The following is an 18,038-nucleotide window of genomic DNA, read 5'->3' on the forward strand; positions in this document are numbered from 1 at the left end:
CTTATGAATCTGCCTCCCATTTCCTGCCATATTAGAGAAGGAAGCACCAACATGCATATGCATGTTCCTTTGTGCTGGCAAGAAACTTGAATCCTGTGGGGAATCACACACACCCGTTTTACATCAGGGCAATTGTTACAGCACATTGCAGGCTCACTTTCTGGTTAATATACCAGCCCCTAACCTCACCCCCCACCACATTCATAGATGAGAATCCTTCATCTATGAATATCTTACTGTCATTCCAAAAGAAGCCCTGCTCAAAACACGACCACATTGCCAAGTGGCTTGGCACAAGAACCAAAGAATATTACAGTCACTTGCCACTCAAAGAAATCATTCGTTATTTAAAAATATATATACATTTCCAGATTAAAATATTGGGCAGAGGCTAGTCAAGCAATGTGCCAATTTAGTATATGTGCTTTTGGAAACTGCAAAAGGATCTTGAAAAAGTACCCTTACACATGTGAACAGTGGGAAGAAAGGGTTGGGATTTTGATTTCACTATGCTTTCGAGGGACTTCGCTGACTGCTTGTCATGGATGAAAATAAGCAAACTTCAGAAAATAAAAGTAATGGAAGAACAGGAACCGTAATTTTATACAATTTGGCAGTGGAAAGAAAACTACTGGAGGAGCTACCTATCAAGCATATTTGCTACTCTTGTTGGTTCGGTAAAGAAACAAAGGCACTCATTTTCAGAATAGATTACAAAATCCCTAAGTAGACATTTCCCGCTCTTAACCTCAAATTACAGAGGAAAGAAAATAACAGCCTAATTATGCGCTCCTTTAGAATTCTTGCAACAACATTAATCCTGATTAATTAATCTAGCATGAATAAAGTTGAAGATATTTCTACAAGGTTTCCAATTGTAATTTGGCTTAATTATCTAGAAATTTATCTCGAAAGTTTCACCCAGAGAGCAAAAAATACTCAGAGGAGCAGTTTGAGATGCTGAAGGCAGGCAGTAGTATACATACACCAGATAGATAGATATTGAATACCTTTTTGCTGCTGGTGACACAATTTCTTTTCTGGTTCCTGATGGAGAAGGTAGAGAGCCACTGGGTTTCTTTGGTAGAACAGTTCCATTATTAACAGTAGTCTTTAAAGGCAGTGTTTGTACAAGGGGTCTTGCTGTTAAAAAAAGAAAAAGAGGTGATCAAATAGAGGATTACAAGTATACAGTCTGTCTGATGAAAAAAATAAAGAGTTGCAAATGTTTCTGTGTGTCTTCATAGTTGAAGCTGCCCACACTGAGTCAGAACACTAGTTTATCGAGCCCAGTACTGTCTACAGAAACTAACAGCAGCTCTCAAGGGTTTCAGCCAAGAAGTTTCTCCCAGCCCTACCTGCTGACTGAACCTTGGACCCTATGCATGCAAAGCAGAACCTTTACCACTGGGCTATGACACTTCTCCCGCATTATGAGAAATAAGGATTATTTCAGTCTACAATGAGGGTGCAAGTCAGCAGCCTTAGAAATCGCTTCCTAAATTTTAAACTGCAATCCTATGGGCTCTATGCACAGAAAGCAGGAAGTGGAGTGGATCTTCACTGGGGTCTGCACAGGAGACCTTAGCTCTAGAAGGTGGCATAGCATGGTTTGCCAGATTCCGGGGCAGGCAGGTGCACATGCACGCCAGGGCGGGTGGGGAGCAGAGGGTGAACAAAGCCTACCACACCAACCCAACCCTCACTGCTGCCAGAGCACCACCCTGATTGGAACCAAGCAGGGCTGTACTGTGCCATCTACCCGCCCTAGCAGGGTGAAGCCTGGGCTTGTCAATGCGGTCCTTGGATCATCCCAGCCTCATAAAGTGGTTCAGGGCTGGCAGGATGGCATGAGAAGGACACAGCAGCCATGCCCCCTTCAGTCCCAGCCTCGTACATGACATCAGCTCATTTCTCAAGCAACTGCCTGACTTTTCCTACTGAAAATCTCTGGGGCACAAGCCTGGGCAGTATGTATGGAGACAACAACATACCCCTTTCGGCCTCGCTGTTGTGGTGCAAAGGAAAGCAGAGCAATACATCTGCTTAGCGGCAAAAGTTGCCAGAAGGAGGTGTACAAGATTTGTGTAAGGTTTACTCCTTAGTTGTTTCTTCTCCCAAAGATGTCCCTCAGAAAGTAATAATGAACAGAGTTTACCTAATAAAATGTTGTTAAATGAACTGTCATTCATAGATCTGACTCATCCAGAAAATAATTCATTTTTCAAAGCATGTACAAGGATATATACTAGATTGTCAGTATTTCATGCCTCACCTTCTGAGACATCAGAAAAGAAGAAAAATGATGTGGTCAACCTTTAAGAGTGTTGCAGCCTCAAATACATAGGTCTTTCCATATATGGAATGCTGAACAAGCTTTCTTCATATACTATGCAGGACACTGTCGGGTACCTTAGGAAAAGGAACACTTTCCTAGCCAGAGCATGCTTCAGATAGACTAAACACTTCAAAATCAAACTGCAAGTTTGATCAACTGTATACCATGAAAAGTTCAGACCACAAACTGCTGTCAGATAATTCCAAGGATTCAATATACTTGACTGGCCCGAAAAATATCAAAATTACTGCAACATTTGCTCAGGTGTAAGGAATGAGTTTGAGAGGGAGTGTTTGAAATCGATACCTTTGGTAGGTCCTTTCTTGTTCTGCATGGCCTGTTGCTCCTCAGTAATGTTCAAGCGCCTAACAACATCTGCCAGAGCAGACTTGAGCAGCTGGATGTCATCTTCCTGCATCTGAACACGTTGCTCCAGTGAAGCAATGCGGTCTGTCACCTCCATGCTGCTAGCGGCAGAGGCACTGTCATCTAAAAAGAATATTTTAGAAAGATGGGGTTTTATTTTGGAAATTTGTCATGAGGTATAAGGAAACATTGTCACCTGAGAACTTTTACTAACCATACAAACTATTTCCCCATTATTATCAATGTTAGGATTCAATTGCAGCAAGTTGTCAGAAGCCAAGCTAAATTTTAGATCTTAAAAACCTACAAAATCAGCCTTCAGAGTTTTGTTCATTGTATCGTACTTTGCTATGCAGAACTTTTATTTTCAAAGGAGAACTAGATTGTAACAAAGAAGTCAATCTAGCATCACTTCTCTTTCTTTTAAGGTGTAAAAGCAGGAAATCTACGGCATGACATGAAATGACAAAATGAAATGAAAAACTTTACAGCAAGGTATTTTTCACCTTGGTCAAAAGACAACACAGTACATGTTCAAGAGCTCAACACAAATGCAAACAAAACATTAAAACATGGCTATTTTTATATAGGAACAGTTATAGTAAGATTATGGAGCAACCTTACTGACCACCAGTTAGTCATCAGAGTTTGATACTAAAACAGGCCCCAATGATTGAAATGTGAAGTAAAAGAAAATTCCTCAGCCAAAGCTAATTGCATTTAGAAACTGCCATGGGGCTCAGCAGCAGATCATTTTGCAATATAGCTGTATGAGGTATTAATCCCAAAATTAAGATTTAACAGGCACTTTGGCATTCATATAAGATTCCACAGACATGAAGCATGCCTTGAAGAGACATAAGGTCTACACTGATCTAATAAGCTTGTACTTTAACTCAGCTGGAAGTAACAAGAATTAGCATATTGGACAGACAACCCCATCACAGACTGGATGTAAAACATCATAAAACAAACTCAACTTAGCAAGCACCCTTCTAAATTCAATATGACTTTACATAGTTCCAGTCAATGAGTTTGACTGGAATTTGCCCCCCCCCCCCACTTCAGCAATTCCATCAACAGTGGTCCCTATGCACTTGACTCTTCCTGATGCATCTTTCACAGCCTTCTCCTTGTACACAGCAAAAATACAGACACAAGCATGGGTTAGATTCAAAATTTACTTCGAAATGAAATACATCAGTATTGTCAATTTAGCCCCCTTCCCTAATTCCTTGACACCAACAGCCTCTGCAAAAATGGCTGGGGTAAAATACAACACGGGGGGCGGGCGGTACTTTGTGCTAGGTCAACCCTTTATACTAAATATTTGGGTGGGCATGAAGCTCACATACATCCAACATTTTTCATTCCCAGAACAGAAGTTGTGCCAGTGTGAAGTTAAGCTGTGGTGGTGGCTCAGCAGACATATAACTTTTTTAAGGGCGGTGCAGCGCAAATGCAGGTCTACAATGAGAAATAAATTTATTATAAGAACTGAAGCCAGACAGCAGCTACTGAAAACAATGAGACAGCAATACAGGTTATGTCTGAGTCCTGTCCAATACATTTTAACGCTATCCCTTCTCCTCCCTTCTGTTCTTGTACTTATCTTCATAAGTTTCACCTTTGTGCATCGTTCCTCCTAGATTTGCATGCATTAGGAATCCTCCCCCGAAGAACTATACTTTGGGAGCGTCTCCAACCCCATCGTTCAGCCCGGACACTGAGGTCCAGTGCTGATGGTCTTCTGGCGGTTCCCTTGCTGTGAGAAGTGAGGTTACAGGGAACCAGGCAGAGGGCCTTCTCGGTAGTGCCACCCGCCCTGTGGAACGCCCTCCCATCAGATGTCAAGGAAATAAAAAACTATCTTACTTTTAAGAGACATCTGAAGGCAGCCCTGTTTATTGAAGTTTTGAATGTTTAATGCTGTTTTTCATATTCGGTTGGAAGCCAAATATGGGTGGGGTATATTATTATTATTATTATTATTATTATTATTATTATTATTATTATTATTATTATTATTATACTGCAGGAACCTTTGAGGGAACTATGTCTCCAATGAGCCACCAAGTCCAGACACACTGTTGCACTGCTACAAGCGAGTCACTAGGATGTTCAGGGGGGAAGAACACCCTTCCCAATTTTGCACACACCACTCCAGGAAAAGAGGAGGGTTGTTTTGGGGATCAGATATGGCAGATGGGTAGGGAAGCATCCTCTGATCATAATCCAAAATGGGGAAAAAATTAATGGGTCCTAGAGTCAAGCTCTCCCTCGGAGAAAGGTTTTTAAGAGCCCCAGAAGACAATTTCCAAGCAAAGTTGGGAGGAATTCAATGTATTTCCTTGGAATGAATTCCAACTGTGTTCAACGGCACGTATGCCCGGGACTGAAGCCTGAACGATAAGAGTCATATGATGTATGTCTGTAAATTGCCTTGGGAGATCTAAGTGGCAGGCAATTCACAAGTTAGGTAAAGGTAAAGGTACCCCTGCCTGTACGGGCCAGTCTTGACAGACTCTGGGGTTGTGCGCCCATCTCACTTAAGAGGCCAGGGGCCAGCGCTGTCCGGAGACACTTCCGGGTCACATGGCCAGTGTGACATCGCTGCTCTGGCGAGCCAGAGCTGCACACGGAAACGCCGTTTACCTTCCCGCTAGTAAGCGGTCCCTATTTATCTACTTGCACCCGGAGGTGCTTTCGAACTGCTAGGTTGGCAGGCGCTGGGACCGAGCAGCGGGAGCGCACCCCGCAGCAGGGATTCGAACTGCCGACCTTTCGATCAGCAAGTCCTAGGCGCTGAGGCTTTAACCCACAGCGCCACCTGTGTCCCTAATTCACAAGTTAGTATACAATAAATAATATAGCAAGAAATATTCTTCAAATAACGTTTGAGAATGACACATGTTTATTTAAAAACCCACTAGAGAAGTGTGCCAGATATCTCTGGATACACCATATAAGCTGTCAATAGCTGTAGAATGTCTTCATTTAAAAAAAAAAAAAGTTTTTCAATTTAAATACTGCCTAGACAATTTTTTTAAAAATAGTATTTCCTGGCTTTTGTTTCACAGACATAAAGCACACGCTCTTAACATTTAGCTCATCGCTGAAGACCATATGTTCCCAAAAGAGTGTTCTGTATAAATGGGAATGCTCATCATGCTGCTCCTTTTCTTTCCCTGCTAATTAATCCATGATCTCACTGGAAAGATTCCGCATGACTCTCTTCAGGACAATACAGGCTGATTAATCCATCCCCACAGTACCTTCCAATTTTAAGCCATCTTGTCGCTGAACTGAGCAGGGCATGAAGATGTATCAGAAATGTGATACTAACAAAGGCTGTGCTCTCAACAAGCAGGCCCAGCTTATATATAATGGAGATAAAATCAAGGCTTTCCAAGAAAGGTAGTTTAGAAGAAATATCTCCCACTGCTATTTGAGCTGGAAGATAAATTTTAACTGCATACGGTGCTGTTCAGCGCAGGCAGAAAGAACACAAGTGCGAGAAAACTTTTTGAGCAGCCATCGGGAAACTAATATCTGCAGTAGCTAAACCTGCGGAATATTTACAGTATTCCAAGATGCCTCATTTCAAAAACGGGTCTCATGGCTACACAGGCCCAATAACAGGCAGACAGAGGAGACTGAACTATGGCATCTGTGGAAACTCTGGCTTTTTGTAGGAAACTCAGTATCATCCTACAACTCAAGGGTTATGGAACAGTTGGCATTTGATGAGAGTTGGAGTCTATCAACATCTAGAAGGCAATAGGTTCCCCATTGCTGCTACCACGACTCACTGAAGCCAACAGTTACCACTGAAAGTAGGCACAATGGACTGTGTGGACAAAATGGTTCTCTAAACAAGGGTGCCTGGTGTTTTTTCTGCAGGGGAGGTCTCTCCTAATATTGTCTGCAGCCCCTGTTTTTAAGCGCTCATGAAATGCACTCATCTGGGTCTTCAGTGTTGCTGCTGCAGCTTTCTGGAATCAGTTAGCAGGCAGATATGTTTTAACCCCCCATTTCACATCAGTGACTTCTACTCACGGGGGAAGGGAAATCCAGTGTTACTATCCCGATGCTAGAGAGAAGGGAGTTTACTTTAGGGCTGACATTTTCAGAAGTACTGTAGTCCTATGTATCTCATAATGCTTAGTTTCACCCAAAGTTCACACTGCTGAAAGTGATAAATAGTATAGATACAAAGGGTTGGATCCAAACATTTTGTTCTGTTCACACATACACCCCTACTGTGGCTCTGCTCTAAGCCTCTCTTGAAGCTGCTTTTCACCACACAGAGCAGCTATTTGGCTAGTGTTACTCATGTACACATTAAGAAGGCCTTTAAAAGGGAAGAATGTCTTTGGATGCTCACTATTCAGACCACAATACATCCACCCTCTTCCATCTGCATGGGCTTCATGTTTAGGGCCAGGCCCAATTCAAGGTGCTATGAAACCCTAAATGGCTTAGGACCTGGGTACTTGAAGGACCACCTCCTCTTATATGAACCAGCCCATCAGTTGTGGAAATCAGAAGAACCCCTGCTGTGTGTTCTGCTGCCAAGAGAGGCCACTAGGCATTGACATGAAACATATGTGGGGGGTTTTTTATGGCAGCACCCAAGCTAGAGAGGTTTCTCTCAAGGAAAGATCAACTAACACTGTCTTTGATGGTTTTAGATGGGCAGCAAATGTCTTTTTATGCCACCAAACCTTTAACAGCTTTTAAATTGTTTGTTAAAAGACCTCATTGAAATGCAGGCTTAATGTATTATTTTTAATTGCTGGGCTTGGTTTTTGTCATATTGAGATTCGCATCTAATGCTGTAAGCCACCTTGGGAGCCAAAGAATCCCATTGTTGAGGAAAGTATTTCAGTGTTCGGAGGACTACAGAGAAGTTAGGAGTACAAATACACACACACACACACACACACCCAAAATTTTAGTTACGATTTTAGTTACTTCCGCTTGCAAAAATGTAGTTCTGAATAGACACTGCTGTTTATTCCTCCAAAAAGCAAAGCAATACACCTTTGTGCATAAGCCAACATCAAACTTAAGATATATCCTAGCCCACTGTTTCCCAAACATTTCAAAATCAGATGCCCCAACTCTCAACTCAGAAACTGAATGCCGCATCTAAAACCACTATGCTAATTCTCCCCCTCCAACCAGCTTCTACACATCCTACTGCTGCATAATTTGTCACCTACTCCTACTCCCAAGGTGGCACAACTTGCATTTTGGGGACCTTAAGCCCTGGCTCTTGAAAGGCCTATTCCCAATAAGACATGCAAGGTAGTTTATACCTTTCCTGAGAGTATCCCATGCCACACTCTTAAGAAATACTGACTACATCAAAATAGAACTACAAAACCCTATTAATTTAAATCTATAGAAAGGGTGAACTGTGGAGCCTATATGATTTTTATGTAAACTATTTAAAAGGGAAGGGGGCAGAAGCATGGCATACTTAATTAGAAAGTAACAAATATCTTACTGTCATAATGAAGTACAATTAATATTTAAAGAGCCCCTTGAATAGCAGCCAAAAGTATGATTTCCTAGTGAAGATCCAATGGTTTAATTTAGAATTCTGAATGTTGCTTTATTCATAACTAAAATGCTTATCTTTTTCCTACTAGTTTTCTTAGGGAAGGATAGCTTAAGTATTAAATTCCCATACATGTTGATGCATGATATTAGCCTACAGCACTCAAAAGCATGTTTGTTCTTAAAAACCTAAAGTGAACTCTAAATGCAATGTAATCAATATGTAGGAATGAGTTAGAGTAGTGGTATCATTCCTTCATTACATACATTTCTTCTACAGTATTTAACAGACATGAATGAATTTCACTAGTTGGGGGGTTGTTTCCTGCACTCCCCAACATTTAATTATTTGTATGTCATCAAATATTGGGGTTTTCTGTATAAGGGTTTTAGTTAACTATACAAAATATACTCACAAGTGAAAACACACTCACACGTGTATATAAATACACAAAATGTTGTTAAGAGTTTGAGGGTGCCAGATCCCTCTAAATCTCTGATTCCAGTGCATGTTAAAGGCTATTTAAGCCAGGCTACTTTCGTGTGTTCAGACGATCACCTACCTGATGGGCCATTAAGGAAAGGGGGCTCTGTGAGAGATTACAAATGTTTGGGGCTCCTTCAATTCAGAGTTAGTTAGAAGACAAACGAAGAGCTGGGAGTTAAGGGTGTAAGAAGCTGGATGCAAAAAGCAGCAAGCTGGAAAGCCAGAGAGTCTAATTTCTGTTTGATTTCTGATTGAATCCAAGGCTGCAGCCAATGCCAGAATTAGGGCAATGCAGGTGGTTTCCCTGCACAGGGCGACAAGCCCATGGAGTCCAAAACAGAAGGCAAGAAGGAGGAGGAGAACTTGAAAATAAGAAAGGAGGGCCAGATTTTGTCCTTGCTCAGGGCGACATATTATCAAAGTCTCTCTCTCTGTAAATATATACAGTATACTGCACATATGTGTAAATAAACCGTGTATATTAAGGATACCACGGTCTCCGCTGTGCCTCATTTCCAAAAGGAAACACGGAGCCTGGGTAAGTCTGGGTAAGTGCCTGGAATCTTGTACAGTTTAGAGATTAGGGCGCCATGCAGCAATATTATCACATGTGATGTAGCCAGACTTAAGCATCTTTCTATGAGTTTCAAGAGAAGAGTTAAGCACCTGCTTTTAGCACACACACACCCGCCACCCCATATAAGCAACAAGTCTATTACTTTACTTTGGTTTACTTTACAAAGTACTTTACTTTGGTTTAATCGTGTATGTGGAAACAAACGCTAAATGCATCACTTGGAAGTTCCATCTCTTTTTTTGCTTTTGTTTTTCATACTTAATAGCAGCCTTGGGAGGACATGATTTTTATCAGGGTTGTGGTGTACAGGGTTGGGTTGGTTATCCCTGTCCTCTTCCACCACAACACTGACAAATTCCTCAGACTTCAATGGGGGAGAAAGAGGTCAATATTTTCACTATGATCCCATATCCTGTAACTGCTACTAACTGTAAAAAAAACAAAACCAAAACATTCGCAAACAACCAAATATGCAAATTCAAGTGATGCATTTAGCATTGCCTCTAGTTTGGCCCTAAATGTAAACATTTAGAGAGAATATGCTGTTTGTGATTCCTACTAAGGAAATCTTTCCATATAAAAACAAAAGAAACCTGGCAATGCCTGACAACAATCTAGCAGGCAACGATAACAGACATTTCTTGTGTTTGGTCAACTTGGGCGGTAGACCTCCCCTCCCATATCAAAACCAACATTTGCTGAAAAAGCTGAATTACAAGTTTTGTGGCAGCCAACAATAAAGACACGTCTTCCACTCCACTTTATATGCCGAGAGAAGCTTCTGGATCCCCACTGCGCTAAATAATTCAGCAACGCTGGCAGTTTACTGAATATATACTATGCAGTATACAATAATTTTAAGTTATACTAGCTTTAGGAAATGTCTCCAAGCCAAAGTCCAAAATGATCTAAATATCTAATCTTTCACAAAACAAACTGACTTTTTTAAACACACACACACTTGCCTATGTGGAACCTGATAGTCGATGATTGATGGTTACTTTAAAGAAAAAGCTGCTAGGGCTACATTCAATTAAACTGTTATGCTAGGAGAAGCCGTCACGACAACTCCCAGTAGCACAAGGGGACTTCCCCTTCTCCCCAAATCCCCTCTGGAGGATAGGGAGAACCCCCAGAACAGCGGGCAGGGGCAGAAGAGGGACGATTGTTCTGTTGGGTCAAGCAGAAATGCTTGCGCTGACAGTACCATCTTCTTAGTGCTACGCTGAATACAACCCTTAGGCTATATAACATTCATGTTTTTGGAAAAGGGATAGGAATGTCAACAGAAAAATGCAAAATTTTACCAATGTATTTGCCTGGTGTGATATCAGAATGTCTCCCACAGGCCTTGTACCGGAAGTGACCAAAACTTTTCCAATAGTTTAAATGTGCCTCTGCCTGGCTTCTATTTTGAAACAAGAGTCAGGTATTGTCTTTCAAGACCCCATTCTGCATATACCTGGCATGTTCCCAGGCCACACCTCTTGCTTCCATATGGGGCATCTTCATATGAGGGTTTTGCCTTATCAAATAAACAATGTTTTTCAGCCATTCATTGTGGACTGTCAAGGACTATGGAGCTTAAACAAGATACCTCTTGGTTAGAGGCTGTTCTAATTAAGTGAGGCTGTGCACTCAAAACTGACATCTCTTTCAGTACAGAAAGAGTCTACAGAAAATGTGCAACATCAGCCCCTGTGCCTGGCAAACAGACCAAGAGCTCTGGATTGAGAAGATCTCCTATACTAGGAGTGTGGATTTCTGCCCTTACTTGTTCATCAGAGGAATGCTAGCTGACCTTCAGACTCCAGATGTTTCCAGTTTTCTGCTGCTTCCAGCTTCTCCACAGGCTCCAGGTCTAGATTCAAGTATCTCCAGCCTAGTCCTGACAAGAGTCATTCCAGAAAAAAAAGCCTTCAAGTACTTGCTACCGTTGCTTGCTACCGTATCCGTTTTCCAGAGTTGCATTTATTTTGGAGCGTTTGGAAAACTTGGGTTTCCTGGACCCTCTTTAGTATTTAATCAATGTTCCACTGTCACATGTACTGCAATTATACATTTGACTCTGGTAACTTCTGAATTTGTTGCATGTGGCATTGCTGGTCAGTGATTGTATTCATCTCCTCTGGTTAAGAACATATTTCTTTACCATTTGCTATGTAAAGAATACATGGATTGACTCCAGGTGAAGGGCAGAAAATCTAGCACATAAATGTTTTAATAAGTAACTAAATATAGGTCATTACAAAAAATGGTGTAATGCTCCTCTGTGCTCACGTTCTTCATTTTCACGGCTTGACTACAAAAACAACCAACTGATCTTCACTTCTCTCTCCAGTTTTCCTCTTTCCCAATGTACAGCTCTGCATTGTTTATGCACGCCAACACACAAGAGTGCTTCCAGATGGGTGTTTACTGTGGGATCAGTGCTCCTCACGCTAGTTTTTCACAGTGTTCATACCATGTTGTTGGCATCAAAATGCATGCCCATTATTCCCCAACTTCAGCTGACCTTTTGCAAGAAAAATCCGATAAGTAAAAAGGGGGAAAAGCCTTGCTGATTCTGTTGCAGTATCTCAACGGCCTATTTGCAAATTAAGTTCCCATCTGGAAGCACACTTAACACTGCTATTTCAATACAGCCATCAGAAGAAAACATTGAGGTAACTGCTTTCCCCCAGAAAACCTGCTCTTTAAAACTACAGTCATAATTTGTGCTCCGTCTGCTTCATGTTGCGTCTTTTTGCGTTACATCCCGGGGTAACCCAGAAGCACTGGAAAGGGTTACTTCTGGGTTTCGCTGCTCGTGTATGAGCAGAAGCGCTAAATCGCACATGTGCAGGAGCGCCAAATCGTGCCGCGCGCCTGCACAGACACAATGATTCATGTTGCGGGCATTTTACATTACGGACTGGCCTCCGGAACCGATCCCGTCCGTAAACACAGTGGTACCTCTGGTTACGAACTTAATTCGTAACCTGAGACTGTTCTTAACCTGAGGTACCACTTTAGCGAATGGGGCCTCCCGCTGCCGCCGGCGCACGATTTCTGTTCTCATCCCGAGGTAAAGTTCTTAGCCCGTGGTACTACTTCCAGGTTAGCGGAGTCTGTATCTTGAAGCGATTGTAACATGAGGTATTTGTAACCCAAGGTGTTTGTAACCCGAGGTACCACTGTAAATCAGAGTAAACACCAACCAAATTGACTTTTGCTCTGATTCAGCGGTAAACAGCAGGTTTTCCTGGACAGATGCATTGGGGCAAGCGGAAGTGCGCATGATCCCTTAATGAATGCCGAACCTTGGATCTTCTTGCCTTGTACAGAGAGGAAGACAGTTCCTCAAGATCCAAAATGTTGATACTTAAAAAAAATTACCCAGCAGCTTTCCACTCATTGCCACAGCCATGCCATTGTGCACAGGTTGAAAAGACAAAGCTTCTCCTCTTCCCCGAGGGGAGGGGTTGTGAGCGGGTCTCGCTTCCCGCGCTTCGCAGGGGGGCATGGCTGGCACACATGCCCCCTGCATCACTGAGAGTCCCTGGCCCACGTCATGCCCATAGTCAGCCAATACGGCTACCTGGGGGGGGGGGTTTGACGCTCTTAAGCGAGCGTGGCACTGTGGCTCAGCCTGTTTGTTTCCTGCACACACAGATCTCCCTCCCTCCCTCTATTCTCGTGCATTCAACACCTGACCTTGCTATGGACCTCGGTTGGTCACATGTTGAAGGGGCCTGGTAGAAAGTTCTTCCACTTGGCAGATTGGCACCAGCCACTTGGTTTTTCGCCTACCTCGTAGCAAATCGTCACAACTTTGTAAGGTTTGGCAGTTAGGCATTGGAAAATGTGTTGTGTGTTGGAGGAGAGGTTGTGGCCATCGCCTACTCCTCCCCTTGAAGGGTATTCCGTTACAGGAATCTGGTGGTCGTGGTTCCTGTCTGAAGCCCAGGTGGTGGCTAGGGCCATTTGCATCAACAAGCTCCCCCTATAGGTTGTTAACCCTTGTGTGACTTCCTGCAGAGCGGGCAGGAGTCAAGTATAGTCGGTTCAGATCCAATGCCTAAGCCAATACCACTCAAATTCTGTAACCAATAAAGTTGTGGCCTTTTTTAGCCCATTAACCTAAAATACTTGTGTCCATGTGTCTTATTTCATCATAAAGTGGGGGACGGGGCCTCAACTCACAACCAAGAGAAGAGGTGGCCCTCTTACTGAAGGAGACCCAACCAGCTGTTCCTTCCACAATGAGCGGAACAGCATAGTACTGATGGCCAGTGGAAATTCTGGCCAGCATTCTTGACTTTCAGTGCTACACTCTATCACTATCAGCAAAGCACCTGCACAGTACTGGTACTATAAAGTAAAGCTGACACACAGAGGACCTGTTGCATTCTCAGGCCAAGGCAGGCAAGCAGACATACATGTGCAGCAGCATTCCTGTGCCTCTCTCAAAAGAACAGGGATGGTCTACTTACAACGCAAGATTTACTAGTTTAAGGTGCAAGAGTAGAAATTCTATCCGATACATTTTATCTGCACAATCAGAATGAATCTGAGGAACCAAAAAGTAGTACTGTACTGTATTGAAAAATACGGCTTTTGAGCCATTTGGCCCAAAAATGGCAACTAGGCCTTCCACTTTGGCAACTGTAACCCTTGTTTAAGGAGCCATTTGGCAACTAGTGTGTATATATCTGATTTTCTGTTCATATTCGAGTTTCCACTTGGATATTTGTTTTGCAAGAAATCTCTTTGTAATTTTTCACCTGCACATTCAATTAGGAATCACCCACATTCACCCTAATATTCATAATATTAAGCTGGTGTGGTTTAAAATAAGCCTTCCTATCCCCCTCCCTCCCAAAATATGAGAGCTGAGTAGTCACAGTAGTGTCATATAAACTTACTTATAAAGCTACAGTGAACAATGATTACTTAAGTGACAAATGAAAAATTGTAAAGCAACAGAAAATCCGGGGGGGGGGGGTAGGAAACTGTGCCTCCTGACACATACACACTCCCAAGAGTCTTCGTTTTAGAACTCAATGCAAACAAACAAAGGCTTGCTTTGCCATCCTGGACGGTTTGTAGAATGAAGTATTTTGTAAACCTGCCAGACAGGACTGAGATATTAAGGGAAACACCTCATGATGATAGGCCACATATGATACTAAGAATGCAATTACATTACCCCACTATTGTTGGGGGTAGGGAAGAAAATTTATTGTTGAACATTAAAGATTTAAAGCCAATTTCTCTCCATTTTCTCATAATTCTTGCTATTAAAATATCCTCCATCAAAACGTATTAACGGCTTTCTTTCCCTCAGTCTGAATTGTTCAAGCATATTCCCTTTTTTGTTCACAACACAAAAACTTGCTGACATCTCTCTGTGCCCTACTGCTGATCCACAGACAACCAGTTCAGATATAAGGAACTTTGTCTGATAAACTATAGCCTGTGCACCCACTCATTGACCTTCCTCTTCCTGCCACATAACCCCACATATACTGGTTTACAAGTAGTACTTAATGCATAGTTTCCTAGTTCAGATACTACAGGAAGCTGTGCTTAAACAAATCACAAGCCTGGGACCTGGACACAAAGCTACCTTAGTTCTTAGTCCAATAAACCATGGTTTATTGAACTGAGATGTCTGAACTAGGCCTTCAGCTTCACTTCCTTCTGAATTCTCCTTCAGCTGTTTTCCATCAGCTTCTAAAAACGTTATCATTCTCTGCAAAAGCTTCATTCAGATTTGTTTCCTCATAAAGGTAAAGGGTGCCCTGACCATTAGGTCCAGTTGTGACCGACTCTGGGGTTGCGGCGCTCATCTTGCTTTATTGGCCGAGGGAGCCGGCATACAGCTTCCGGGTCATGTGGCCAGCATGACTAAACTGCTTCTGGCGAACCAGAGCAGCGCACGGAAACGCCGTTTACCTTCCCGCTGGAGCGGTACCTATTTATCTACTTGCACTTTGATGTGCTTTCGAACTGCTAGGTTGGCAGAAGCAGGGACCGAGCAACAGGAGCTCACCCCGTCACGGGGATTCAAACCACCAACCTTCTGATCGGCAATTCCTAGGCTCTGTGGTTTAACCCACAGCGCCACCAGCATCCCTTGTTTCCTCATACTAAATAACAAAACTCTCTGAAGCTAAGGGCTTGTCCACACTCCCAGTGAGCAGTTTCCCCTTTGCCCCACATTTTTCCCAGGGAAAACCTGCTCTTTTGCTCTATATCGGAACAAACATCAATCTGGAGAAAACCCAAATTGCTGTTTGCTCAAAAGTGTGATTTTCCAGGGCGGGGATGGAACGGGACAAGAGGCTTTGTGGATAATCCCTAACTCTGCATTCACAACTTTCTACTGTCCTTCACACAATTCTCTATACTTAGAACACCTTCACAAAGTTCCCACCTGACTGTCAACCACTTTCTTTCTAAACTAGCCCTGTAACAAATTACCTCTGATTTGTTTTGTCAGGGACCAGACTCTTGTGTACCACTATCATCCAATCTCTTTAGGGTAGGGCCTGTGGGTCCAGTTCTGCAACATCTTATCATACAAGCTAATCCTGTTGTAACCAAACGCACATGAGGAAGGCATGGATGAATCAGACTATTTGTGCTCTCTGCAAGAGAGGAAAACCATAGGCATGGAGAATGATCCATCAAAAAATGCTAATTAGCTAATGTGTTTTTAGAAAACAGCAGACTTCATGAAGCACATCTGCAGAGATGTATTCCAGAATTTTTATTCTGCAACAGGGCTTCCATGCTATTGATACAGGGAGCTGTCTTGCCTGTACCTTGATTTATGGAATCTCATCCTTTGTCTCTGACTTAGATCTGCTCCTCCTGTTTTCTAATACTGACAAAAATACAGAATCTAATAATGTACTATACAAATGCAGTATTTCACATATCTTCTTGTCCAGACAGCAGGCACACAATTATATATAGCAATAAAAAATTGCCTACATTTTACTAAGAGTTATAAGATACCTGCTGCTATTTAGTGATCATGGTTTAGGGTGGGGGGAGAGAAACAAACTCTAAAGTCACAAGTCCAGAGCTCTCTGCAATTAACAGTGCCAGGACTATTCAGCAGCAAGTGCCACTGAGTTCAGAGAGGCTTTCCTTCAATGTAAGAATATTTTATTAGGATGAGTACTTTTTAAAAAATAATGACCCCACTGATGTTGTCTAAGTGGCAATCCACATAAATAATATAGAGCCAGTTACTGAACATTAATTCCTTCAATGGAAGTGACTCCCTGCCTTGTAAATTTTTACTGCAAAAGTTTACTGTAAATTTAGCTGACTTAACATAATCCCAAAGAAACATGCCAAAATCTACAGAACTTAGAAACAGGCATTCTTCCATCTCAAAGCTGACTTCTGTTTACTTTGAAAATAGCCTCACTAGGAACGACACCTCTTCCACACTGTGCTGCCTTCGAAACAAACTGAACCCATCACCAGAATTACACAAAACGTCAACGATTCATATGAAAAATATGGTTTGGCAAATACACATTCCTCAGAGGTTTTGGAAGGCTTTTCCCTCGCTCATTCAAAACCAAAAGGTCTGCAAAAAACCAGAAAAGAGGTCGCCCCAGACAAGCCTTTCGGTTCACAAAGCGGTGGTCCCTACAAGTCAACCCCAGAAGAAGCGGAAACGAATCCCTTTCCAAACACACAACATGGGGAGTTTTCACTTTCTTTTCCAACTCTGTATTGCATCTTCCACTACACACGTCTACACATTCCTGCAAAGCAGAAGGGGGGGGGGGGAGTTCTGCACAGCAGACATGAGCTTTCTCCCAAGCATGCAAAGATATATATATATATATGTGCATGCATACACACACACACAGGAACAGAAAACTATTTCTCTGCTGTGCTGTCAGGCAAAAACAGGGTTGTGGCTCTGGAGGAGCCAAGTCCTTCCTTCCTTTCCTCTTTCCCCGTGTCCCCCCGTTTCGTGGAGGGGGGGGGGGAATAGGCGAGCAGAGCAAAGGCCCCGCCGCGCTTCACCCGGGTTGGGATAACTGGGAAGCTGGTGGGGTAGCTTGTGGGTTCCTCCCCTGGGCAGCTTCTTCCTCTCGCCCCACACAATCCACCTTACTTGGCCAGAAGTAGGCGGCGGAGGCAGCAGCAGCAGCAGGACTTTGCATGCAAGGCAACATACCGGAGCCAGGACGGCGGGGGCTTCTTTGCCACACATACCCCCCCCCCAAATCCTTGGGCGTGTGTGCATCTGAGAGAGAAACCCCACTTCTCTCCCCCCCCCCTTTCCACCGTTTTTCTTACCGTTGCAGAACTGCAGGAGCGAGGAGGTGTCATAGAGGCTGCTGTAACTGGAGAAGCCGTCCTCCATCATCCTGAAGCCAGCTCAGCCGCCGCCTCCTCCCTCCTTGTCTTCCCCCCACTTAGGGGTCGTGGCCCCCCAGCCCCCGGCCTCCCTTCTCCTTTTCTCCCGGCTCCTCTCTCGCTGCCTCTCGCTGCCGCTTCTCCCGCTCCCTGCCTCTCGCTCGCTCGCTCGCTCGCTCGCCCACCCACACATACACAACACACACACCCCGCGCCGAGGAGAAGCCGAGGCGGCTGGGGCCTGCCCGCCTGCCTCCGCCGGTTGCCACGGCAACGCAGTCACTCCACCGTGGCTTGGGCCGCCGCCGCTTCTCCTCCTCCTC

The 18,038-nt window shown here is 43.4% G+C and overlaps 1 protein-coding gene across 5 annotated transcripts in view; it reads right to left on the bottom strand.

Annotated features, from left to right (window-relative positions):
- The window catches only part of EML1 (EMAP like 1), a 128,797-nt gene that overhangs the window by 44,246 nt on the left and 66,513 nt on the right, over window positions 1-18,038 (bottom strand). For 2 of the 5 annotated variants that reach the window (XM_081910325.1, XM_081910323.1), the window contains exons 1-3: window positions 17,656-17,968; window positions 2,645-2,827; window positions 1,011-1,143 (exon numbers count right to left, since the gene is read on the bottom strand). In XM_081910325.1, coding sequence (XP_081766451.1) covers window positions 1,011-1,143; window positions 2,645-2,827; window positions 17,656-17,725 — 386 coding nt within the window. In that variant the 5' untranslated portion in view covers window positions 17,726-17,968. Of the gene's footprint in view, window positions 1-1,010; window positions 1,144-2,644; window positions 2,828-17,655; window positions 17,970-18,038 lie in introns of those variants that run through there. The other 3 variants (XM_081910322.1, XM_081910326.1, XM_081910324.1) reach the window with 3 other exon arrangements.

The sequence above is a fragment of the Podarcis melisellensis genome (genome assembly GCF_964234715.1).
Source record: "Podarcis melisellensis genome assembly, chromosome: 1".
Taxonomy (NCBI): domain Eukaryota; kingdom Metazoa; phylum Chordata; class Lepidosauria; order Squamata; family Lacertidae; genus Podarcis; species Podarcis melisellensis.